At 48.6% G+C, this 27,552-nt stretch overlaps 1 protein-coding gene and 1 pseudogene across 1 annotated transcript; both read left to right on the forward strand.

Annotated features, from left to right (window-relative positions):
• The first annotated feature begins 4,003 nt into the window (after positions 1-4,003).
• Positions 4,004-4,096, forward strand: LOC149461256 (U2 spliceosomal RNA; annotated as a pseudogene).
• A 17,567-nt stretch (positions 4,097-21,663) lies between these two features.
• Positions 21,664-22,113, forward strand: H2AX (H2A.X variant histone). Its single transcript, XM_089678647.1, has one exon. It carries the CDS (start codon positions 21,669-21,671, stop codon positions 22,098-22,100), a length of 432 nt encoding a protein of 143 aa, XP_089534773.1. The 5' UTR covers positions 21,664-21,668; the 3' UTR covers positions 22,101-22,113.
• The last annotated feature ends 5,439 nt before the right edge of the window (positions 22,114-27,552 follow it).

Consider the following 27,552-nt stretch of genomic DNA (forward strand, 5'->3'; position numbering starts at 1 on the left):
TACCTCTTCCAAATTTTTAGACCCTCCCATTTTCTTCCAAAAATAACACTATCTTCCCAATGTGCCAGAAAAATATTTGCCAACTAGGGGCAAATTTGGCACCCATCGCCACACCCTTTTTCGGCTCATAGAATTCTCCTTTGTACCAGAAGTAGTTCTTATTCATACTGAATTCTAATAATTGTATAATTTTCTTTGCTTAATATGTAGGTCTGTAAAATTTCTTAAACCTCATTTTATTGCCTCAATCCCATCATTATGTCTAATACTTGTTGGAGGGGATGGAGGTTTCACAGAATACTTTTCTTGTGACTATAGATGTTAATTCCCTCTATACAAGTCTATAACATCTTGACTGTCTTTTTAGGTAAGAAGGCATCTCTTTGGCGAATATGTGGATCTGTACTTACAGCCTATTGTTAATCCTAGAATGTATGGATCCAATTCCGTTATTTATATTTGACCAAACACCCAGGAAGACCTATTATAAATGAAACTCTACAGTGTGAGGGGATTATATATAGTGCTTCCTTCTCATTAAGGATTTTATCTTTTGCTTTAATCAATTTCTTCAGCTGCTTTTTATATAATACAATTGGATTTTTAAGAGATTTTATGTGTCTGAATCACTTAAAATAGAATTAATTTCCTCTTCATACTGGCTTCTGTCCATCACTACTACTCCCCCCACCCTTATCCGCCGGTCTTATGACTAAATTCTTATTTTTAAGTGTCTTAAGGCCTTGGTGGAGGGATTCTTCCCTAACTTTTCATAAATCAAGGTTTATACAAATCCTCAATCTGTTTAAACACATCGACATTCTGATTTCTTGAATTAGCTGGGTTGAATGTAGATTTGTTCAAATTACTATGGACAAATACTAATCTCGTATTCCCATTAGCCAATGTAGTAGGTCTGGGTAATGACATAAATAATTTTTAATCCTTTTTCTAATATATTAATGTGAATTACTATTTCTCTATTTTTGGTGTGTAGATATTAGGATTGGGTTAGATTGATTATCACAAAGTGTCTCTTTTGTGTATCAGCAAGAAGGTGGTGTGTGTGTTTTTTAACATTTAGTGTTTGTTAGACTTAGACAATGGGTCAGTCTATCAGAATGTTGGTTTTAGATGTTCCTTTTACCTGGCAGATAGAAGCAGTCATGTCTCATGAATTGGAATCACTGATAACCTGGACTCGCATATGTTAAATGCAGAAGGACACTTAAGTATTATAAAAGTGTCACAATATTTAAGTAAATTGTTCTAGTGCCAGGCTGATTTAAAAAAAAAAAAAAATTGAGCTTCTTGCCCGTTCTATTGCAAAGTAGCAAATTAAGTCTTTCAGTCTTTAGGGAAGACAACAGGAGTTGGAGTAGCAAGGCTTGTAAATAAACAGTGTGTATCTTGACTGTGAGTGGTTTCTTTATATACTTTTAATAGAATAAAGCCATCCCACTATACAGCTATTTCCTAATTCAGTCTGAGCTAAATGTGTAATAGCCATGTTGGTAAGTGTTCTAAACCTATGTATGGTTCCTAGCTGATATCTACAACTACGTAGATCAACAAACCTATAATACTATTAAGAATGTAGTTCTGTGATCCTATGGTATGGGAAGATCATTTAACAGTCTAACTTAAAACAAGTTCAACCTTCAGTTAAGGAAAGAAAACACAAATGCATAAAAATCAACTCTAATTGAGAATATACTATCACACTATTCCTAACTAATTCGTTAACTATGTGCAATAACCATATTATAGATTAGAAATTTTTCTTTTTTATAAAAGATTTTCTTTAACTCTTTACTGCGTTCCAAGTGGTATATTTTTAGTAGGGGAAGCCATTGACCCACTGCCCTCTTAGCCACGAAATACCATGGTGTACTTGAACACCTGTTTACAGAGCCCATTCACATGGTTAATTTTAAGCTAGCTTATGCAGAGTCTCTCAATATACGGACTTTTCTCACTTTTTTTTTTTTTTTTTATTTTTTTTTTATTTTTGTAACCACACTGGAGTGAGCACTGAAGATGAGGACAGCCCCTGCATATTTCTGAGAAGGGGGCAGAGACTTGTTCACCCATCCCCTGAGGGGCCATGAACACTTTGTACTTTTTTTTTTTTTTTTTTTTTATATATAATAGTATTTTTGTATTCCAGAAAGCACACTTTTATAACATTTGCACTTTTTGTGGTGAAGACACTAAATGCGACCAATCTGGGACCAAACATTTCATTCCAGGGGCCCCAACGTAACTGAACTTAGCTGACATCACTTTTTTTTTTTTTTTTTAATCTACCAGACAAAATAAAAAATTTATTCATTCCAGGTATTCCTATGTTGACAACTTGCATATCACTTTACATATTGTACAATGGTGACAGCTTTAAGAGGAGTTAGGGTTGTACTGGAATTTTAATTTACAAAAGATGTGACCCCCCTCCTTAGGAGTTTCAAACTGGTGGCCCTCAAGCTCTTGCAAAACTAAAAGTCCCATCATGGTTCTACCTTTTTGGGAGTCATGCTTGTAACTGTCAATCTTGCAATGCCTCATGGGACTTGTAGTTTGGCAACAGCTGGAGAGCCGCCAGTTTGACATCTATGCCCTAACTGGACAGTGTTGGTGTGCACCATGTATTCTCCACAAATTATAGAATTTACCTGCTCCAGAGCAGCGACCTGAGTAAAGGCCAGCCCCTGCATTGTATGTAAATGTTAGGATGACATGCAGCCGGTATATGGAGAATCAGAGGGTATACAGAGAAGAAAACTGAGAATCAGATGGTATACGGAGAAGCAGAGGGTAAAATTCTGTAATTTTTGTTTTGTACAAAGATGAAAAGTGCAAAGTCCAAAAACAAAATTCAATAATGAGAAGCGGAAAATTCAGCAACAGAAAAAAGTGTGTGTGTGTGACAGCAACTAGAGTGAGGACAGATGAGGGAAGGGCAAAAGACAGTCATACAGTACACAAATGAAGCTGGTGCTCCCGGGGGGCATTATAAGAGCCATAGCTGTTTCCTCCCCTTTTGGCTAAGATCAAGTGTAGTATCTGTTCTTATCAGTGTCCAGTGGGGGTGCTACCGACCATTCTAGTTTACGGGGATGGTTGTTGTACAGTACCCTCACTGGTATGATGGGGGTCCGGAAGGCTAGTACCGGAGGGACAGAAACCAGGGAGCGCCATGATTCGTTCTGGGGCCTTGGGAGTAATTCCTCTGGGGAGACCGGAAAGACCCAGTTCCTCCTGGTTTGAGCATGCTACCTTGGTCTGGCCTGGGGTCGGGGACGCAAAAAGTCCGCAAACTCGGTGCCCCCTGGGGAAGACGCTCTCAGGGGTGTCACTAGTAACACTTGGGTGTGGGACCCCACGGTGTGAAGATGACACATGGCCACTGTTTTTCACATCTTTTTGCACAGCGCCCTAAGGACCAGGTCTTTTGGCTAAGTCCAGGGCAATTTTTGCTACAGGCCTCAGGGCCTGGTCTGTGCACTATTAGGCACGGTACCACTTTTTTATTTTATTTTATTTATTTAAACCACTCCCACGTTTTGTCACTTTTTGCTTTCTTATGTGTGTGTTTTTTCACGGATGGAGGGTGTGGGTCCTCGGGCCTTACCTGAAGTCTAGGGGGAGGATGTGTGGCCATACGGTTCCTTCCTCCCCTGATCCCTAGGGGATTTTCTCTTCGGGAGAACCCCCTTGCCTAGTACTGGATGTCCGGCTTCGGCTGGGCATAAGGAACGGTGGTCCACCAGGCCTTTTGGCCAGGAGGACCAAATGGGAACCTTGTCCCTGTCAGGAGCTTCGTGCCCCGGGGGATCGGGTGAACGGTCCAACCCTTTCGGGGGTAGGACAAACACACCCCTAAGTGCACGTTTTTCGTGTGAGTGTTTCTGCACTTGCACTTTTTTGCGGACACTTACGGGTTTTTTCGTTACAGTTCCACGTTTGCGGACTTAAAAAAATAGCTGTTTCCTCCATTCACCAGATCGCTTCTTGGCCTTTTGGCTAAGATCAAGTGTAGTATCGACCTTGCCTTTAGGGGTGTCCCTGCTTCCAGCTAGGACGCTGAGAACCACTTGAATCTATCCCAGCCATTTGGTCTGTGTGGGGTACCCTCTTCTCGGCCTTGTAGGATCGTCGATTAAATTCGGCTTCACCTGCTTGCTGCTATTGGGTTTGAGGCTTAGCCCCCACACAGAACGAGTTTGTGATCTTCCCCCCCCTTGTTCACTCTGCGTTTACTACCTCTGGGCAGTAGACGCTCAATAGCCTTTTCAAAGGCTAAGCAAGAGTGAAGCCGCCAAGGAAGAAGGAGAAGGAATCCGACCAAGATCTCTGGGAAGCCCTCCTGAGAACTCCTCTGCGACAAGATGGGGAAGAAGCAGACTACGAAGAAGCCACAGAACGCCGCCCCTGCCAAGACCCCGGGAGAAGCCCCCTCCGCCTCCACCTCAGATCGCCCCGGCCCTGCAGACGGTCTCCCTCCACTGGAGCCCTGGATGAAGCAGACAGTCGTGCTGCGGCTGAAAGAGGTGGAAGGCAGAATCCCGTACATGACCCCGGAAGTCTTTGGGAAGAAAATGATCCTTGAACAAGGATTCAGCAAGGCAGAGACCCTGTCGGTGCAGTCCTTTGTGAGAGGTATGTTCCTTGTCACTTTCGTCTCCCTACAGGTATGCAGAAGGTACTGGGAGGCAGTGAAGACCTCTGGACCCGACTCCCTCTTCCGAAAGTTCACTGCGAACTCTACCATTCAAAGGGACGAAAGGCGGATCACGGTGTCCATGAGGAACCCTCACGTCCCTGGTAGAGACATCGCCACCTACCTCCAAAGGTTTTGCGTCGTGTTGAAGGACCCAGTCCGGATACTAGACGCCAACGGCTTCTGGACAGGTAAGTGGGCTGTGTTTTGCAGGCTACTAAGAGATCGTCCCGCTGGAGATCTCCAACACCTGCAACAGTGCTTCTCCCTGGGATCGTCAACAGGTCTCCTACACTACCCGGATCAACCCCAGTCATGCCGCAAGTGCGGCCAGCCGGGGCACGAGGGTAAGGAATGCAATGTGCTTTCTTGTAGGTTCTGTAGGTCTGCAGGTCACGAGACCAAGGATTGCCCGAGGTCCAGAACCTGCAACCTCTGTGGACGGTCAGAGCACGTCTACAGAGACTGCCCAGAAAGAAGCAGGACATACGCTGGGGCCCTGAGCAAGGGCCCTGCCACCAAACCAGCGCCACAGAAACCTCCAAAGGACCCGGGTAAGAGGAACCCCCCGCCCCAGGTCCCCCCGCCCCAGGTCCCCCCGCCCCTGGTCCCCCTGGCCCACCTGCCCCGGGTCCCCCTGGCCCCCCTGCCCCTGGTCCCCTCGCCCCTGGACCCCCTGCCCCTGGTCCCCCTGCCCCGGGCCCAGCTCCACCCCCCCCCTGACCTGTCCTCACAGGAGGACTTCCCGCCCCTTCCCCCTGTCAGCAACTCTGCGACGGGGTACAGGAAGCGGAAGAAGGAGCAGGCCAGCCCGGCGGCGGAGGACCCCTCCTCTGCCACCAAGCGGCCTGCCGTCCTCCAGAATGTCGCAGGTCCCGACCCCGTGGGGGAAGACCTCGACACGCTGGAGGAAGAAGAGGTGGAAGAAGAGATGGCTCTGACCCAGTCGGACCAAGATCTCTCCACCGACTTCGATGAGGTCCTCAACGAGGTCCTCAACCAGATTGGTCTGGGCCAGGACATTTGTCAGGCTGCAGAAGTCACAGAGGTCGCCCCCCCTCTCCAGGGGAGGTAAGCACAGCCCCTGCCGACTAACCCCTTCATCTCTTTCCCATGATGGCTGAGATATCTATCTTTTCCATTAATGTGAGGAGCATCAAGGATGTGTCTAGGAGGCAGACTGTGCTGACCTTTCTTTCCACACAGCAGAGTGATGTGTACATGCTTCAGGAGTGCGCACTTCCCCCTCTGAGGAGGTACACTAATTTGTCCTCCCAGTGGACCCACGGTCCCTCCTACTGGTCTGGGGGTGGCGATTGCAAGTCCGCAGGGGTTGCGGTTCTTATCAGGGGAGGACGTTTCACTGTTGACTCCGTCCATGAGCTCGTCTGTGGCCGCCTTCTGGTCATAGACGGTTCGTGGGCGGGGGAGCCCGTTAGGCTCATCAACGTGTACGCCCCCCCGGAAAAGAACGCGCGGCTGGAACTTTTCCAAACCCTGCGGACGCAACTCGCCACAACGAGAACAGTAGTAATCGGCGGTGATTTTAACTGTCCGATAGAGGAGGATGGGCGCAGCTCCAGCATGTACGCAAAACTCGACGCCACCTCGAAGCTGCTCCGGGAGATGATTGCGGAGGCTTCCCTGCGAGACGCAGTGGGATCCGTGGGGCGCGGTTCCGTGAACTACTCATGGAGCCGCCCCGATGGATCTGTGCGCTCCAGGATTGACTTTGTGCTCACCTCCAGGGCAGTCGGGCACCGCGGGTTCTCCATGGTTCCCTGCTTTTTCTCTGACCACAGGGCCATTCACTTTCAAGGTGATCTGGGAGAGGGCTTTGCCCCGGGCCCAGGCTCCTGGAAGCTGAATTGCACCCTGCTGGACGATGAGGAACTGCTAGAGGAGCTCAGGGAAACCTACGGTGCCTGGCGAGAGGAGAAGTCTTTCTTTCCTAAGGTAAGCGACTGGTGGGAGTTCGTGAAAGTCAAGCTGCGCAGCTTCTTTCAGGCCAGGGGACGCCAGCAAGTGTGTGCCAGGAGGAAGGAACTCAGGAGGCTGCAGCGTCAGCTGCAGTCCCTGCAGGACCTTCATCACTGTGGCTGGGACGTGAGGCAAGACCTGGAGGACACCAAGAAGTGCTTGAAAAAGCACTTTGAGGAAGAATCCAGGCACATTGTCTTCCGTGCCAAGGTGGAACATCTCGAGAAAGGTGAGAAGTGTAACTCTTTTTCTTTTTCAGGAAACTCCACTCAGGACACACACCCCTGTCGGAACTGCGCGACAAGACTGGAACGCTCCAGAAGGGGAAGGAGGCCGTGATGGAAGTGGTCAGCGACTACTACTCCGACCTCTACTCCCCCAAAGAAACAAACTCGGAAGCGGCCGACAGGTTCTTGTCAGGTATCTCTAACGCTATTGATCCTGCAGGTTTGTCGGCCACCAACGCCCCCATGACGTTGGAGGAACTGCACTCTGCCGCTAAATCCTTTAGGCAAGGCAGGACCCCGGGCTGCGACGGTCTCCCATCGGAGCTCTATGTAGCGCTGTGGGCCCGGACCTGCTCGAGCTGTACAAGGAGATGGTGGTGGAGGGCAAGATGCCTCCTTCGTTGAGGGAGGGGATGATCACGATCCTGTACAAGCGTAAGGGGGAGAGATGTGATTTGAAAAATTGGCGTCCCATCTCTCTCCTGAATGTGGACTACAAGATCCTCGCCAAAGTCATGGCGAACAGGCTGAAGGCTGTCATCGGACAGATCATCAACCCGGATCAGACTTGTGGCATTCCTGGCCGCAGGATTGCGGACAGCCTAGCGCTTGTCCGGGACACGGTCCAATACATCAAGGACCGCCGTGTGCACGCGGCCCTGGTCAGTCTTGATCAGGAAAAGGCCTTTGACTGTGTCTCCCATGGGTTTATGTGCAGAGCCCTGCGCAGGTTTGGTCTCGGAAATGTTTTGTTCATATGTTGACATCATGTATAATGACATTTGTAGTTCCGTGCAGGTGAACGGCTGGAAGACTGACCCCTTCCCGGTCCTCTCCGGGGTCAGACAAGGCTGTCCTCTCTCACCTCTGCTTTTTGTTTGATGCATTCGGCGAAGAGCTCTATACAGCAGACGGAATCCAGAGATCGGGGGAATCACCGCACCGGGACCAGACAGACGGGAAGTGAAGTGCTCGCTCTACATGGACGACGTGACGGTGTTCTGTGCCAACCAGCGCTCCATCGACCTGCTCGTCCAGACCTGCGAGGACTTCGGCCAAGCTTCGGGGGCAAAGGTCAACTGCGGGAAGTCGGAAGTCGTGCTCTTCGGAAAGTGGATCCTGCCTTCTTCTGCATCCATGCCCTTTGGCATCAAGACAGACTTCATGAAAATTTTGGGAGTTTGGTTTGGTGCCGAGGGTGCAGCCCTGAAGTCTTGGGAGGAGAGACTGGCCAAGATGCGTCAAAAGTTTGGACTATGGAGCCTCGGAGACCTCTCCATCGAAGGGAAGACACTGGTACTCCGCAGCGAGATTCTCCCTGTGTTGCAGTACCTCGCCCAGGCCTGGCCCCCACGGGTCAACACCTGTAAGGCCATCACCAGGGCGGTGTTTCACTTCATCTGAGGCTCCAAGATGGACAGAGTGAAGCGGGCAGTCATGTTCAAGGAACCCCTCAAGGGCGGTAAGGGCGTGCCCGACATTGCCACCCAGATGAGGGTGTTCTTTGGGCAAAGTTCTGCGGATGCAGTTGCAAGCAGACGGATTATGGACTCTGGCGGGAACGCAATGTCTCGCTTCTTCCTGTTGCCTCTCTGGAGGTCCCTGGGATGGGACACTTGGGATAGTTCCATCCCCTACAACTGGGACACTCCTTGGTACTACTTGGATACCTTCAAGTTCATCAGGGAGCAAGGGCTGCAGGGAGTCAAGCCTGACTTGTGGAAGCCAAAGACTATCTACAAGCTCATCCGAGCCAGCGACATTTTGGAGTCGGTTCCAGGCCTGCCTTCAGACACCTGCAAGGTGGTAAGGATGTTGGAAGAAACATTCCTCCAGACCAACAGGCACAAAGACCTGGCATGGATGGCAATCCAAGGGGGGTTGCCTCTCAGGACATTTATGCATGCCAGGAACCTGAGCAGATACAGACACTGCCCCTTCTGCATCATCCACGAGGAAACGTCTCACCACGTTTTCTGGGAGTGCTCATTTGCTCAGGCCCTGTTGGGGGCCCTGGAACCTGAACTCAAGGACTTTGTACCACAGACAGCCATCACTCACTTTGGGGTGTTGAATGGACTATTCTGTGGGACTTTTTCTCTGGAGGACATTGACGGCGCCTGGCGGGTGCTGTGCTGTTTTAAGGACACTTTATGGTGCGCCAGAAAGCGCCTCATCCACCAGCGGGAGAGGATGTCCATTGAGGACTGCCGCAGACTGATCCTCAGTCTGCTCAGAGACTATTCCTTGATGGACTTTAAGGAGGAAGAGGACGTCTGAAGATTTCCCCCTTCCCCCTACTCCCCCTTGCGTGTCTTTGTCTTTTCAATAAAGCTTCGGGCCTGTGTTCTTTCCCTCCTTCCCCCCACACACACCCGATGCCTATTGTTGATCGTAATATCCGGTTTTCGTTTTTGCATGCATTAGTATTAGGAAACGTAATGTATACTAGGATGCTACAGTTTTTGGGGTAAGCGGCGTTATGCATGACGTGGTGGTCTGGAGCTTCGTCCTCCACGCACATCACGTCAGGCATCATACCGCTGAGCGAATGTATTTATTTCTGAATGTATTTATTGTATGCTTGGAACTGTATTGCAATGTGGTGCGCTGCGTCGCAGTCCAGGGTGAGATGTACCCCGATTACAAGTAACATGTTTTTGATGCTTCTGTAATAAAACCATCTTTTCAATCAAAAAATGGTGGTGATGAGGTTTGAATGGAAGAGATTGAGGACAGGTGTCTTTTATACACAAAATGAGTTGTCGTTAGGAGTGCCTTCTTACGTTGGCAGGACTGATCTGTGTACCATATGAGCACAGAGCCAGTCTATGGGAGCCAGAATCATTGTTTGTTGGTAGGGGATTAAATAAATATTGTACTGCCTGAACGGCAACTACATTTCTATAGTGGTGTTTCTGGATTTTTGGTTGATATTCTGTCTCTATCATTTTATATACACCTATGATACAAATTATAGACCGATTATTTCTCTAAGTGGGCAAACGTACACCATCTGCAGGGGAGCAAATCAGTATTTTCCCCGCTGTTATTCACCTGTAAAAGATCTCACATCCAAAAGCCCTATAGTGAGAGGTGTGGATACCTTTGTAGGGAGAGGAAACGCAGAGCAGCTGGGTCAGCACACTCAGACCCTCCCAGGAGAGGGGTGGGGTATGATGTGCAAGGAGGGAGCCTGGAGAGTGACTCTACCGGAGTAGTCAGATTTTTTTTTTCTCCCCACCAAGATCATTGCATGTGCGTGAAAAATCATTAACCACCTCCAGCCCATCCAGCGCTGGCATTTCTCTCCTGTTTGTACAAAACCAGAACTCTTTTTGCTAGAAAGACTCGGACCCCCTAAACATGATACATTTTATTGTTAGCAGAGGCTCTAGAGAATAAAATGATGGACATTGCATATTTTTATGCCACACAATCTTTGCACAGTGGTTTTTCAAACGCAAGTTTTTTGGGGAAAAAAAAAATCCACTTTAATGCACAAAAACACAATATAATGCCCAATTGTTTGGTATCTACTTACTCGAGGTGTATGTATATGTGTGTGTGTGTGTGTGTGTGTGTATGTGTGTGTGTGTGTGTGTATATATATATATATATATATATATATATATTTATATATTTGAATATGAGAGAGATCGGCTTTTATATTCTACCAATCCTGTCATGCTTTAAGTTTGCGTCCACCTGTGGAACAGCGCCAAATTTCGGTACTGGAAAATCTCCTTGGGCCACGCCTTCAAAGCCTTTATAGGTTAGCAGTTTAGAAATACACGGGAGGTCTGGCGCTAAATGTTTTGCTCTGTTTGCGGCAATCCCTCGCGTGTGGCGCGATCGCCGCTTACCTATGGGTGTGGGACCTATGTACGCTTTCGCATTTGCGCAGGGGAATGGTGGCATTTTAAATTTTTTTTTCAACACTAACATTAACTTTTAATGATTAACTTTATTGCTATTACAAAGAATGAACGACATCCCTTTGTAATAGCATGGGCTGTGACAGGTCCTCCTTATGGAGATCTGGGATCTAAGCCTCCTATAGCAGCAGGGGGCAGTATACGCAGCACCGGTACTCACCAAGGTTCTTACTGAATAGAGCAGTTCAAAGAGCAGCACTGAGTCCCTATTGCTATGAATTCTGATTTGCTGCTGGCAATGAAGCCCCGCCCACTATGCCAGTTTTCCACACTCAAGTGGGACTGTGCAGAGTCCATACGTACAGAATAAGGACTGATACCGAGCATGACGCCTGGCATCCAGGACAGTAGAAGTGGGACTGTGCAGAATCCATACATACAGAATCAGGACTGATACCGAGCATGACACCCGGCATCCAGGACAGGAGAAGTGGGATTGCGTAGAATCCATACATACAGAATGGGGACAGATACCGAGAATGACACTTAGCATCCCGGACAGGAGAAGTGGGATTGTGTATCTGTCCTTATTCTGTATGTATGGACTCTGCAGAGAATGACATCCGGGACAGAAGTGGGACTGAGGAGAGGGTGTGGTTTCCTGTGGAGCAGCTGCAGGCTGTGTGGTGCTGACCTCCTCTGATGTCTAGTAGAAGTCCAAGGTTGGGCTGCCCTAGGCTGGGAAACCTCCCAGGAGCGTCCCAGGCTTCTCGGCCTACAAATGGAGAGCCAGGTGAAGCTGTGGTTGGTGGTGAAGCGGGAGGATGGAGTTCGGGGAATGGAAAGCAGACGGCAGAGACTGTGAGTAGATGTGGGAATGTTAGTGATGGAAAGTCCAGTGTGAGAAGTTCTGATAATACAGAGAAGATGAAATTGGTCCAGCAGTATCTTAATGTCTCTCAGCAAAATGTGAGTTCTGGAAGTGCAGCTCAAGGCAGTCCGCCACTGCAGCCACAGCAAGCCGAGCAGAGCTCAGTCAGTCCAGCAATGTGATGTTACCCAGCACAGTCCAAGCCATGGAGGTCCAACTCCATGCAGTCCACCATTACAGGCACTGCAAGCCGAGCAGAGCCCATGCCATGCAGTGCCCATGCCGTGCAGAGCGGAGCTTATTCAGTTCAGTCTAAACAGCACACTCCAAGCTCTGTAAGTGTAACTCAAGGCAGTCAGCCATTACAACCACAGGAAGTCCAGCAAAGCTGAGCCCAGTCAGTTCAGTCTATCCAGCAATGTAATGTTGTCACCCAGCACAGTCTAAGCCAGCAATGGGCAAACTACGGCCCGGCGGACCTTTTAATCCGGCCCGCGGATGTGGCTGTCAGGATGTGTGTAGGCGGGGCAGCGTGAGGAACGTGTGGGGAGCTAGGCTCCTCTCACAGTCCGCCCTGAAGACCGGAACGGCGCGGGAACACGGAGAGAGGAACGCGCGGAGCAAAGGTAAGTGCATTGACACAGGGGGGACTTGGCTTACTACTTGGGGGGGAATAGTACTGTGGGGGATGAAATACTATAGGGGGGATGAATTACTATGCTTACTATGGGGGAATATTACTATACTTACTATGGATGACACATACACATCATTCATCTACTCTTGGTCCGGCCCCCGGGTTCAATATATGAACCCATTGCGGCCCTCAAGTCAAAAAGTTTGCCCACCCCTGGTCTAAGCCATGGAAGTCCAACTCCATGCCTTCAGCCATTGCACCCACAGAAAGCCCAGCAGAGTGGGGCCCATGCCGTGTAGGGCAGGGCCCATGCGGCTCAGCAATGTAAAGTTGTCACCCAGCACACTCCAAGCTTTGGAACTGCAACTCAAGGCAGTCAGTCATTACAACCAAAGCAAGCCCAGCAGAGCAGAGCCCAAACAGTTCATACGGCTCATCAATGTAATGTCACCCAGCACAGTCCAAGCCATGGAGGTCCAACTTTATGCAATCAGCCATTACAGGCACAACAAGCCCTGCAGAGCAGAGCACACACCGTTCATATGGCTCAGAAAAGTGACACTGTCACCCAGCACACTCTGAGCTCTGGAATTGCACCTCAAGGCAGTCATTGCAACCAAAGCAAGTCCAGAAGAGCGGAGCCCATGCCGCACAGAGCCCAGCACAGGCTGTTCAGAGCGGGGCCCATACAGTTCAGAGCGGAGCAGAGGCATCTGTCACTCCAAGTACTCCACGCAAATATGCAAGGACTTCACTGGAGCAGAAAACCTTGAAGGAGAACTTACAGCAGTGTGTATTGGTGGGCAGTGGCCAGGAATGCTCATCACGCTCCAAATCCCAGCAGAATAAACATGATGGCGCCGATAACCCTCCAAAGTCTGCCCCGGAGAGTCCTACACCCAGAAGAGACCCTGCAGCTAGTACTGCTAATAGGGAATCAGGATTTCAAACGTCCTGCAGATATGAAGCAGAAAGGGTTAAAGTCATCACCTGTGCTGCACTTCGCTGATAAGATTCCTGCTCTGGCAAAGAGAATGGAGACTCTGAGGAAAACTAAGGTTAAGATCCAGAAACTGATTGACTCTGGCTACAGACTCAAGGCTGCCAACCCCAAGAAAGAAGTCCTATATGACGGTAAACTGAACTCCCTGGGCAATGAACTGGCCGGTATATCAAAAGGACATTAATGCTGTTCTGGCAGAACTGGGACCAGTGGGGGAGGTGTACCGGAATCACGATCGGTTCGAGGCACAATTAAGTGTAAAGATTGAGTCTTCTTCAGAGTCCGACTCCGGGGAACTGATCCAATGCACGCTGCCAGCAAATGTGCTTCCTGAAAGAAAGACTCTGAGGGACAGTGAGGAACATCACCAGGCTGGAGCTGATGTATCTGCTGGACATTCAGCTCTGGAGGATAGCGGGAGTATCAGTTCAACGGACTTTCATAGTACAGGAAACCCAGAGAAGCGACATGGTGGACTCCTGGCACATGGATCATGTGAATAGTGTTACTACCCACAATTCTCATGGTGGGATCAATGCTGAAGGGACTGGTGTTCATGATGGGGTAACAGATAATGATATGGATGAAGCTGCTGATGCTAGTGGTGATATAGTGACCAGTGCCGATATCACTAATGTTGATGTAGGGGTTTCCGATGTCAGTAATACTGATGTAGGTATGCCTGAATGGGGTCATGACCAGTCTGAGGACCCTGAGAAAGTCACAATGGAGGAGTCAGTTCAGAATAACCCCCGTGATTTCCCCCCTTTGGTCGAGCCGCCACCTGCATCACAAGGGAATGATGGTCCATCTGGTCATGTCCCTCCTCGGAATGCCCGGAGCCTCTTCTTTTTCCAACAGTACCAGTTATACCGGTCAGGCCTTTAAGAGGAGGAACATGGTCAGGTTCAAGCATAGGGTTTTCAGAGAAGAGCTCCCTGATGGGAGGTTTGTAGTGAGTTGCTGTGTCAGCAGATGGGGTTTGTGCCCGCAGATATACTGGTAGTCATCAACCTTCCAGACAGGGGTATAGTGTCAGCTTCAAGCTCATGTCTGGCTTGGACAGGTTCTGGGCCAGCTTTAGTAGGTTTCGGGACAAAGAGGGGTGGAAGAATTTCATCTTCATCCCCATCTCCAAATCTGACACAGTAAATGTTAACATCATTTTCTGGAATGAGTCTGTACTCCCCCCAGGATATTGTAGTCTGGCTCAGAAGGCATTGTGAGATGGTTTCTGATTTGACCAAAACTAAAGATAGTGATGGGATCTGGACTGGTGGTTGGAGGGTTCTTGTTAAGTTGAGGCAAAGTAACAATGTCACCCATCACCTGCCAAACTCCTTTTTCATTGGGCGGGAGAGAGGAGTTAGCTTCTATGCAGGGCAGCCCAGGTTAGGTTTTAAATGCGGTAAGTCAGGTCATGGGGCGAGTGTCTGTACTATCTTGAAGTGTAATCTGGGTGGGGAGGTCGGCCATGTCCGTTCTACCTGTGAGAATGTTAAGTGCAATCGATGTGGTAGGCTTGGCCATTTCCACAGAGATTGCCCGGTGGCCTTCAATAATGAGGAATCAGCAGATGAGGAACTGCTGGCTGCAGCAGAACACCTAGAAGAGGAAGCCTTAATGAATGGGGTTATATTAAATGGGGGGGAGGTAAACCCAAAGGTCCAGGAGGCTAGCCTCGGGCAGTGTTCAGCAGGCTGAGGAGCAGTGGCCGTCTGTGCCCTTTTCATCCGTTTCAGTTCCTGCCTCTGTGGAGAATATTCCCGGGCAGAAGAGAAGGAATAGAAAAACAGTATCTACAGAATCTGATATGGAAACTGGTAGTCGGCAGAGTGACTCGGATTCTGATTTATAAAAAGAGTTTAGAGCTGGAGGAATATAAAATGGAATGGAATTTATTTATAGCATAAAATTCTATGCATAACTTTCATTTAGTTTAAACTGCTGAGTTTCTGAGGTGAAGAATAGGGAAGCAGTTGTTACATTGTTGGTTCGTGTGCTTTCTATTTTTATGATGGTTACTGTTTTGTTACTTTTGTATTCTGTTTGTTTTCACAAATAAAAATATCCATACATACAGAATGGGGACAGACACCGAGAATGACACATAGGGGTTTATTTACTAAAGCTGGAGAGTCCAAAATCAGACTCCCTTCTGCATAGAAACCAATCAGCTTCCAGGTTTCATTGCCAAAGCTTCATTGAACAAGCTGAGGTTAGAAGCTGATTGGTTTCTATGCAGAAGGGAGTCTGATTTTGGACTCTCCAGCTTTAGTAAATAAACCCCATAGCATCCGGGACAGGAGAAGGGGGACTGTGCAGAGTTCATGCATACATAATAGGGGCAGATACCTAGAATGACACCCGGCATCTGGGACAGGAGAAGTGGGACTGTCCAAAGTTCATGCATACAGAATCGGGACAGATACTAAGAATGACACCCGGCATCCGCGACAGGAGATGTGGGACTGTGCAGAATCCATACATACAGAATAAGGACAGATCGCGAGAATGACACCCGGCATCCAGGAGAGGTGAAGTGGGACTATGCAGATTCCATACATACAGAATAAGGACAGATACTAAGAATTACCCCTGGCATCTGGGACACGTATGGGCAAATCAGGCAATTCTTTCAGTTCCTCTGTAGGCGCTCATCTGGTAAATCTAAAGAAGACTGAACAATTCGATTTTAACATGTATGGCCCAACTTCACCCCAAACAACCAACTGCTCTCACAGAAGGTGAAATCTAGTTGCTGTGGTAACAATACTGTTACACATCGGGGTCTTTTCTACCGCCATCCACCGAAGACCTCTGTGGTGACTCCTAATCTTCTAACCTGCAGTGATGGTCTGATGGTGGCCATGCAGGAGGTGACCCCTCAACCCTGGTGGGGCCCTATAGGGTGATCACGTCTGAGGTTCCCATCCTTATGACAAACATGAACACTGCAAGATTGATTAAACTATGGTTGAGAAACTGCGGCTCGGGAAATGATCGGCAAAATTGTCACAAAAATCTATCACATTTTGACAAATGATCTGCTCAATGGTAATGTTGCGCCACTGATGGTTTATCCTCAAGATGCTTGGAGGGGATTCAAAAAGACCTATGAGGAGACAACACCATCCCTATTGTGAAGCATGGTGATTCGCCATCCCTACTGTGAACATAAACCAGCAAAATCTAAGCACAATCACTGCAACAATGTCCAGTGAAATGATAAAAATATATACAAAATGTGTTCAATTAATTGTAATACCTCAAAGAATCATGCATATAAATAAATAGGCACAGTTATATGCCCCAACCATCCCTACTCTGAAGCATGGTGGTTCACCAATCCCTACTGTTGAAATAAATCAGCAATACCCAAGCACAGCAACTGCAGTGTTAATAACTGTGACAATCTCCAGTGAAATTATAAAAATAAATACAAAATGTGCAATTAATCATAGCTCCTCGAAAAAACATACTCATATACATATACCCCAACCACCCTTACTGTGAAGCATGGTGGTTCACCATCCCTATTGTGAAGCATGGTGGTTCACCATCCCTGCTGTGAAATATGGTGGTTCACCATCCCTGCTGTTAATTATGGTGGTTCACCATCCCTGCTGTGAAGCATGCTGGTTCACCATCCCTATTGTGAAGCATGCTGGTTCACCATCCCTATTGTGGAGCATGCTGGTTCACCATCCCTATTGTGGAGCATGGTGGTTCACCATCCCTGCTGTGAATTATGGTGGTTCCCCATCCCTGCTGTGAATTATGGTGGTTCACCATCCCTACTGTGGAGCATGGTGGTTCACCATCCCTACTGTGAATTATGGTGGTTCACCATCCCTATTGTGAAGCATGGTGGTTCACCATCCCTATTGTGAAGCATGCTGGTTCACCATCCCTATTTTGAAGCATGCTGGTTCACCATCCCTATTGTGGAGCATGCTGGTTCACCATCCCTATTGTGGAGCATGCTGGTTCACCATCCCTATTGTGGAGCATGCTGGTTCACCATCCCTATTGTGGAGCATGCTGGTTCACCATCCCTATTGTGGAGCATGCTGGTTCACCATCCCTATTGTGGAGCATGGTGGTTCACCATCCCTACTGTGGAGCATGGTGGTTCACCATCCCTACTGTGAAGCATGGTGGTTCACCATTTCTACTGTGAAGCATGGTGGTTCACCTTCCCTACTGTGAAGCATGGTGGTTCACCTTCCCTATTGTGAAGCATGGTGGTGGATCTCTACTGTACTGAGGTAAAATAAATGCAAAGTACCATCAGATTGGTGGAAAACCAGATATGGCGCACACCTGGACCTCTGCCATGACCATGATCCCAAACACCTGGACCTCTGCCATGACCCCAAACACCTGGACCTCTGCCATGACCCCAAACACCTGGACCTCTGCCATGGCCCCAAACATCTGGACCTCTGCCATGAGCATGATCCAAACCACCTGGACCTCTGCCATGATCCCAAACACCTGGACCTCTGCCATGACCATGATCCCAAACACCTGCACCTCTGCCATGACCATGATCCCAAACACCTGGACCTCTGCCATGACCCCAAACACTTGGACCTCTGCCATGACCATGATCCCAAACATCTGGACCTCTGCCATGACCATGATCCCAAACATCTGGACCTCTGCCATGAACATGATCCTAAACACCTGGACCTCTGCCATGACCCCAAACTGGCTAAGGCCACCCGTCGGTGCCTGCAGCAGACAAAAGTAAAGGTTCTGGAATGACCATCACCATCCCTTATCGGGACATTTTGGGGACACCCCAGACATGGGGGTTCACGATGGACACTCAAAGAATGCACAGGACCTGGAGGACGTTACCAATAAAGGGCCTCATTCACAAACATCACAAAACACTGGCACCCACCATTGATTCTGAAGAGGCCTGCACAATGAGCACCCTTTGTGAGAAGCCGCTGAAGGAAGCGGTCACAGGGTGATATATGAGCACCATGGTGGACAAGCAGAAGGTATCTAGTGGATTCCTGCCCTGGGGTGGGGTAAGCTCCCCCCATAGACGATGGAGATCAGTAGATGCCAGCTGTTTGGTCCTACATAGGCGGACACCTGTGGTTTCCGGATTGCCAGCTCTGTGGCTCAGCTGTATTTCTCAGGAGGTGAGATGTGTACCAGGCAGGTAACGGAGGTGCTGGAGGGTTGTTTGAGCCCCCATGGCAGACCACGTGACGCACAGCTGTGATAGCCATCATCCTATGAAATAAAGAATTTCTTTGTTCTGCCCATACAGTATGGAAACATCTGGGATTCATCATGGCGCCCCTCCCCGCTGTGAGACATGGCGACAAAGACATGACTAGACAGATCCTCCGATAGAACCTAATTACAGCAGGGGATGGGGGGGCACTTATGGGGGACACTCCGCCCGCAGCGCAGGAGACCCTTACCAATGGGCATAGAGAACTCCATATCTCGGTGCTCCACCATAACCAGCTGGGGCCACACAGTTAGTGACCCCCAATAATATGATGCATATAGACCGTGTCTAGGGGGTTATCTGCTTCGGGTTCCATGACCCTTCCCACATTCGAGGGGGGGGGAGGCATTCTCCTGTCTGTTTAGAAAGAAAACTATTTTTTATCCTTTTGCACAATTTTTCCATTTTTGAGCCCCAAAGAATTAGCCGCGTTCTCAATTGAGCGCTGCATGAGAGTGCATTTTTATGGCATGTTTTCGCTCTACACGCATAGGGCAGCTCATTCATTGACACACAACAAAACGCTCCTTTCCGGGCGTCGAATCTGAGCATTTGTTGCACGTTTAAAGGCGGTTTGGGATGCCTTAATAATAAATGGCACCTCAAGCAGGACACGCATTTTTTGTGTGTTCGCGGAATGCTTACATGTGAATGGTGCCCAAAGTCCCGCGGCTGAGCGTTCTACGGAATGCGTACAACGGTGGAAGTGTTGCGGCGATCGTCACAATCATGCACACAGGGAGAGGTGCAGTTCTCCATTTTGCTCCAAATTTCTGCATTGTGGTATTTTTTTTTAATTAATCTGCAGTCACCTAGAGGGGGAGGTGTAGCAGCTCTGGTGTTCAGGTTCAGCTCTCCCTGTAGTAAGAAGGCTTCATGTATCTCCTCCTTCCCCCTCCCTCAGGAATGCATCCAGCGTATGATGCTGAGAACCTGCCTAACAATTCTTTACCGAATAAGGCTTGGCTTGTCCATTGTGGGAAAAGAGTTTGAGTAAGAAGAAAGAAGTGTTTCTGGTGTGGTCAGTCAGAGAAGTGAAGACCGTCCTCAATATAACATCTATCGGACAGAAAGCAAAGGAGAATCTCACGGCAACAACGAAGCCGAGTGCGAGACCAGAAATCCCTTTTTAGCTCATCAGCCTTGAAACTGCTTAACCCCAGACATTTGACAAGTACTTATGTACCTAAACTTCTTTCTGTTATCTATTTGTTGTGCTCTGTATATTTATATATTGGTTACATCTTCTTTCGGTAAATATTTTACTGCACCCTTTCGACCTTTTGGTAATAAATCTTACCTTCTAAAAGTGTTGAACTGTTCCTATAGCTCCTGAATGTAACTTATGAGTCCCTGCTGCTGAAGAACGCTACTATGAGTATTTAACCCTCTGTATAACCGGTCTGTCGAGATAGCGGGATACTGACGGTTAACCAATCATCCTAGCGTATTGCTGAGTTTCCTCTTTCTCTGTATAAAAAGGAGGTGGTGGCAGTGTGAAGGGTTAATTGCGTAATTAACCTGAACCAGTAACAATTCAGGTTGCCAGTACATCGATTGTTCTCCAATTAACTGGAACTTCGGTGTGCAGGGTGCGGCATTGTTACACACGTAACAGCGCGGGTTTAGATTGGCTAGTCCTTCGGTCACAAGTTTGGTGAGAAGGGCTGGGGTCTGATGCTGCGCCTGTCACAGCGATCACCCCGTGTTCAGCCTGCGCAGGTTCAATAGCTGACCCCCCCAAAATATCCTTCGACCCAAACGGTGGAAGCTTCGTGCTGAGCCATGGTTGATGGCGATATAAAAGGATGAATAGAAAATGTATAAACTTATCATTTAGGGGAGGAGCGACCTTGGCGTGTAATAAAACGATCACCATATTGGATGCGAGTGGCGATTGCTGGTTGTCGTATTTCGCCGAAAAAAAAAAACGCGAAGAATATTCTGCTTTCCTCAAACTGGTAAAAAGGGAAAGTCCTGATCCCGGGACCTCTTATGCAGGAGCAAAGTGGACCAAACATGGAGGACGGCCGCCATGCCAGAGCGCACCGAAAACTTCAAGGTGGGGGTTCTGGCAGCTGGAAATGTCCGAATAATTGTTTAAAAAGTAAAATTCAAAATGTGAAATTAAGATTCAAATAATTGGCCAAAAAAGAACTTTAAAAAGGGCTCAATGAAAATAAAAGGCCAATAAAATATAGTTCCATTTTTCTTTCAATGGACGCTTGCTGAATCTTTAAAGGAACACTCCATGATGGGCTGGGGGCTACAAGGAGTGAGAAGAACCTTTCATTGTCTGCAAACTTAAATCGCAACAAGTTTCCTGAAAAGTTTCAGCTCCTTCCCAAAAGCCATTCACACAAGTCACCCCCCCCCCCCCCCAGATCAAACAACCCCCAGACACAGGGACCCCCCCCCCCCCCCCCTCGTAGAGATAACCCCCAGACACAGGGACCCCCCTCATAGAGATAACCCCCCCAGACATCAAACATCCCCCCAGACACAGGGACCACCACATGGCTCTATTACCCCCTGTGTAGAGGGTTGGGGGTACACCGGCACTAATACAGAGAATGCATTGAAAACATTAGGAGCTCCAAAAGACAACTGACAGGAAGCAGCAATATGTACTGTCAGTGCTCCGGAGAAGCCCCATTAGACTGCGCAGGGTGTGGTGCAGGCCTTCTAATCGCAGCATTTGTTCGTTCAGGAGTTCGTTCTTTATTCGGAAACTGCCACGAGGCGCCCTTCTCCAACCCTGTAACAGGCTAGTCTACATTCCACCACGTGCTCCCCATTCTATGGAAGACTAGAACCTCCAACCAATCATAGTACAGCGCGGGCTCGGCTCCCTACGTTCGGAAGTTTGAAATCGCCTGCTCTTTTCACCGATTGGTTGAACCGTACTCTTTACATACCGGTTTGAAAACCCAACCAATCCAAGAGCACCATTATTCACATACTGTAATACGTCGTCAAGCCCGCTCAATTCCGACCAATGAGAGTAGAGCGCCGGGTCCTATAATACAGCGACCTGCAGCACTTGGTATCATTCGTTTACTGCGTGGATTGAGAGAAGTTTAGTAAAGATGTCTGGAAGAGGGAAGACCACCGGCAAGACCAAGGCGAAGGCTAAGTCTCGCTCCTCCAGAGCCGGCCTGCAGTTTCCTGTCGGTAGAGTCCATAGGCTGCTTCGGAAGGGGAATTATTCGGAGCGGGTGGGTGCCGGAGCGCCGGTCTATCTGGCCGCCGTGCTGGAATATCTGACCGCTGAGATCCTGGAGTTAGCCGGCAATGCAGCCAGAGATAACAAGAAGACCAGAATTATCCCCCGCCATCTACAGCTCGCCGTCCGCAACGACGAGGAGCTCAACAAACTGCTGGGCGGGGTGACCATCGCTCAGGGCGGAGTGCTGCCCAACATCCAGGCCGTGCTACTCCCCAAGAAGAGCTCCGCGTCCGCCGCCTCCTCCGCGAAATCGTCCGGGAAGAAGAGCTCTCAGCAATCCCAGGAATACTGAGCCCCGAAGCCGATATCCCCCTCTACTCCCCAATACAACGGCCCTTGTCAGGGCCACCACTGCTTCCACAGAGAGCTCCGTACACCCGGCACCGTGTACACCACCTGTGTACACTACATTGCACTGCTTCCACAGAGCTCCGTACACCCGGCACCGTGTACACCACCTATGTACACTACATTGCACTGCTTCCACAGAGAGCTCCGTATACCCGGCACTGTGTACACTATATACATTGCACTGCTTCCACAGAGCTCTACACCACCTGTGTACACTATACATGGCACTGCTTCCACAGAGAGCTCCGTACACCCGGCACTGTGTACACCACCTATGTATACTACATTGCACTGCTTCCACAGAGCTCCGTACACCCGGCACCGTATACACCACCTGTGTACACTATACATTGCACTGCTTCCACAGAGAGCTCCGTACACCCGGCACCGTGTACACCACCTATGTACACTACATTGCACTGCTTCCACAGAGAGCTCCGTATACCCGGCACTGTGTACACTATATACATTGCACTGCTTCCACAGAGCTCTACACCACCTGTGTACACTATACATGGCACTGCTTCCACAGAGAGCTCCGTACACCCGGCACTGTGTACACCACCTATGTATACTACATTGCACTGCTTCCACAGAGCTCCGTACACCCGGCACCGTATACACCACCTGTGTACACTATACATTGCACTGCTTCCACAGAGAGCTCCGTACACCCGGCACCGTGTACACCACCTATGTACACTACATTGCACTGCTTCCACAGAGCTCCGTACACCCGGCACCGTATACACCACCTGTGTACACTATACATTGCACTGCTTCCACAGAGAGCTCCGTACACCCGGCACCGTGTACACCACCTATGTACACTACATTGCACTGCTTCCACAGAGCTCCGTACACCCGGCACCGTATACACCACCTGTGTACACTATACATTGCACTGCTTCCACAGAGAGCTCCGTACACCCGGCACCGTATACACCACCTGTGTACCCTATACATTGCACTGCTTCCACAGAGAGCTCCGTACATCCGGCACCGTGTACACCACCTATGTACACTACATTGCACTGCTTCCACAGAGCTCCGTATACACCACCTGTGTACACTATACATTGGACTGCTTCCACAGAGCTCTGTACACCACCTGTGTACCCTATATACATTGCACTGCTTCCACAGAGTGCTCCGTACACCCGGCACTGTATACACCACCTGTGTACCTTACACATTGCACTGCTTCCACAGAGCTCCGTATACACCACCTGTGTACCCTATACATTGCACTGCTTCCACAGAGAGCTCCGTACACCCGGCACCGTGTACACCACCTGTGTACACTATACATTGCACTGCTTCCACTGAGCTCCGTACACCACCTGTGTACACTATAAACATTGCACTGCTTCCACAGAGAGCTCCGTACACCTGGCACTGTGTACACTATATACATTGCACTGCTTCCACAGAGGGCTCCGTACACCTGGCACTGTGTACACTATATACATTGCACTGATTCCACAGAGGGCTCCGTACACCACCTGTGTACACTATATACATTGCACTGCTTCCACAGAGCTCCGTACACCACCTGTGTACACTATATACATTGCACTGCTTCCACAGAGCTCTGTACACCACCAGTTTACAGTATATACATTGGACTGCTTCCACAGAGAGCTCTGTACACCACCCGTGTACACTATATACATGGCACTGCTTCCACAGAGCTCTACACCACCTGTGTACACTATACATTGCACTGCTTCCACAGAGAGCTCCGTACACCACCTGTGTACCCTATATACATTGCACTGCTTCCACAGAGCGCTCCGTACACCCGGCACTGTAGACACCACCTGTGTACCTTACACATTGCACTGCTTCCACAGAGCTCCGTATACACCACCTGTGTACCCTATACATTGCACTGCTTCCACAGAGAGCTCCGTACACCCGGCACCGTGTACACCACCTGTGTACACTATACATTGCACTGCTTCCACGGAGCTCCGTACACCACCTGTGTACACTATATACATTGCACTGCTTCCACAGAGAGCTCTGTACACTACCTGTGTACACTATATACATTGCACTGCTTCCATGGAGAGCTCCCAGCACCGTATACACCTGTGTACACTATACATTGCACTGCTGCCACAGAGCTCCGTACACTATATAAATTGCACTGCTTCCACAGAGAGCTCCGTACACCTGGCACTGTGTACACTATATACATTGCACTGCTTCCACAGAGCTCCGTACACCACCTGTGTACACTATATACATTGCACTGCTTCCACAGAGCTCTGTACACCACCAGTTTACAGTATATACATTGGACTGCTTCCACAGAGCTCCGTACACCACCTGTGTACACTATATACATGGCACTGCTTCCACAGAGAGCTCCGTACACATGGCACCGTGTACACTATATACATTGCACTGCTTCCACAGAGAGCTCCGTACACCACCTGTGTACACTATATACATTGCACTGCTGCCACAGAGAGCTCCGTACACCACCTGTGTACACTATACATTGGACTGCTTCCACAGAGCTCTGTACACCACCAGTTTACAGTATATACATTGCACTGCTTCCACAGAGAGCTCCGTACACCACCTGTGTACCCTATACATTGGACTGCTTCCACAGAGCTCCGTACACCACCAGTTTACAGTATATACATTGGACTGCTTCCAAAGAGAGCTCCGTACACCACCTGTGTACACTATATACATTGCACTGCTTCCACAGAGCTCCGTACACTATATACATTGCACTGCTTCCACAGAGAGCTCCATACATCACCTGTGTACACTATATACATGGCACTGCTTCCACAGAGAGCTCCGTACACCACCTGTGTGCACTATACATTGGACTGCTTCCACAGAGCTCCGTACACTATATACATTGCAGTGCTTCCACAGAGAGCTTTGTACACCACCTGTGTACACTATATACATGGCACTGCTTCCACAGAGAGCTCCATACATCACCTGTGTACACTATATACATGGCACTGCTTCCACAGAGAGCTCCGTACACTATATGCATTGCACTGCTTCCACAGAGAGCTCTGTACACCCGGCATCCTATACCACATATCGTGTACACTACATTGCGCTGCTTCCACAGAGAGCTCCGTACACCTGACACCATACACACCCCACTACTGCCACCACCTCTAGAGAGTTCCATACACCCCACACTGCTGTGTACGCACCACTGCTAACACCATATATATCCACACTGCTGTGTGCACCATATATACACACCACTGCTTCCACAGAGCTCCATCCATGGGCACCATATACACCCCACACTGCTGTGTACACAGTGCACCATATACACTGCACTCTATGTACACCCAAGACCATAAACACCCCACTTCCACCATATACACCCCACTGATAACGCCATATACACATCCCTGGCACCATACACACCCTATTGCACTATGTACACCTGGCATCATATACACCCCACTACTGCCACCGCCTCCAGAGAGCTCCATACAGCCCACTTCCACCATATATACCCCACACTGCTGTCTGCACCCTACACACCCCACTGCCTCCGGAGTGCTCTGTACACCCTGCACCATACACCCCACTACTCCTCCCCGCCAGGTGTACACCAATGGAGGGGGATGTGTGGTTAAACAGGGCTGTGGTGATGAAAGCTCTACATACTACACAACACATTCCAGTGTTTATCAGATCACTACCAGGTGGGGAAGGCTTATATCAGTTTGAAGCTTCCACAGCAGATCTTTACCCTGACTGCCCCCCAATTCAGGGTGGATATACACTCAGTGACCAGTCCAGGCTTTGGGGGGGGGGAAGTCACAGATTATACAAGTTTTTCTTTCTATTGCTCAATTTCCCCATCAAATCAATCAGTTTTGATGGGAAAATGCCTCCCACAGCACTATTGTGTTCTTCCGGCAATAATTGCATATAAAAAATCCAACAGGCTGGTTGTACTGCAGTTGATCGATGTATCAACTGCAGTACAACCAGCATGCCTGTGGATGGATTGAATGTTGGCCGGTCCCTGCTGAACTGACAGATTTGATCCATCAATGGGCAGCTTATATCTGGGAATGGAAAAAGTGAAGGGGTAGGGGAAGTCATGAAACGAATGAATGAGGTGGGGGAAGTCAGTGAATGGATAAGAAAAGGGAGGGGGTGCTGGTTGTTGGGGAATGGACAATAGAAAGGGAGTAGGTCTGGAAATTAGAGGAGCTCCAGTCTCTTGTGTAAAAATTAGTTACAAAACACCGGACCCTGCATTCACTATATCAGGTCTCCTACAGAGCAAGGAAGTGCAATTATTTTAGTAAATATAAACTGCTAAATACCTTTTCTCATCAGCAGTATATAGCAGTCTTGTGACTTCTCCGTGTACAGCAGATCACTTGTTTCAGCTTGGAGGAGTTTTCATTCTCCTGTAGGAGGATGCAGGACCCCTGACCTCTGTCTGGAGTGTGCTTATTTGATTGGCCATGTGCTGATCATATGCACTCTCCCAAGAAAAAAAAAAACTAGCAATACACACCAAACTGAGCATGTGCCCCTGAGCCTCTGTTTTATCAGTAAATATTCAGGAGACCCTGGAAGAAGGGGAGGATCAGAGAAGCCAGGATCAAACATCCTTTTTGCACAATGCAAAGGATTAACCCCTTAGGTTCCACAGTGAGTATAACAAGCATGCTTTACTGCATATACAGATTGATTTTACTGTGAATTTAGTAACACTAAGCTAAACAAACTAGTTGCTGACTTTTAATAAAAAACGACTGACCTCTCCCATGATCCAGCAATGTGCTCATCACCCCAGCTGTTTTCCATCTGTCTATCCCTGGTGGTGGCATCTTAACTGTGGACACCTGGCTGTGACTGCTTGTAGCATCACAGTTGGGTGCCCACTGTGCACGAGCCAAGCTGAGCATTGTGAATGGGCCCGTAGTCTTCTTGGACCTGTTATGTTTCCCTGACGACTGGGGAGTGGGTTCCTGTCAAAATCAGGTATCCACTCCTCCCCGAAATTGCCATTTCACAAATGTGGGAGGATGCCTTAAAGCGGAACTTCCCCTTTTGGGTGGAGCTCTGCTTTAACTAGTATGGGAAAGTCAGGAAGTGAACGAGGGGATGGGTGAGAGGACAGAGAAAGTCGGGTAATAGTTAGGTCCATATATATTTGGACACAGGAACAATTTTCATACTTTTGGCTCTGTATGCCGCCAGCATAAATTAAAACGAAACAATCAAAATGGATTTGAAGTGCAGACTTTCAGCTTTAATTCAAGGGGTTGAACATAAATATCAAATACAAATTTTAGGAACTGCAGCCATTTTTATACACAGTCCCTCCATTTTCAGAGGCTCAAATGTAATTGGGCAAATGAATA

Source organism: Staurois parvus, unplaced genomic scaffold, assembly GCF_062004578.1.
Source record: "Staurois parvus isolate SC_StPar_1 unplaced genomic scaffold, SC_StPar_1.0 ptg000207l, whole genome shotgun sequence".
Lineage (NCBI taxonomy): Eukaryota > Metazoa > Chordata > Amphibia > Anura > Ranidae > Staurois > Staurois parvus.

Excerpts from the sequence above, each read along its gene's own strand:
- H2AX (XM_089678647.1), top strand. The coding sequence starts at position 21,669 with ATGTCTGGAAGAGGGAAGACCACCGGCAAGACCAAGGCGAAGGCTAAG.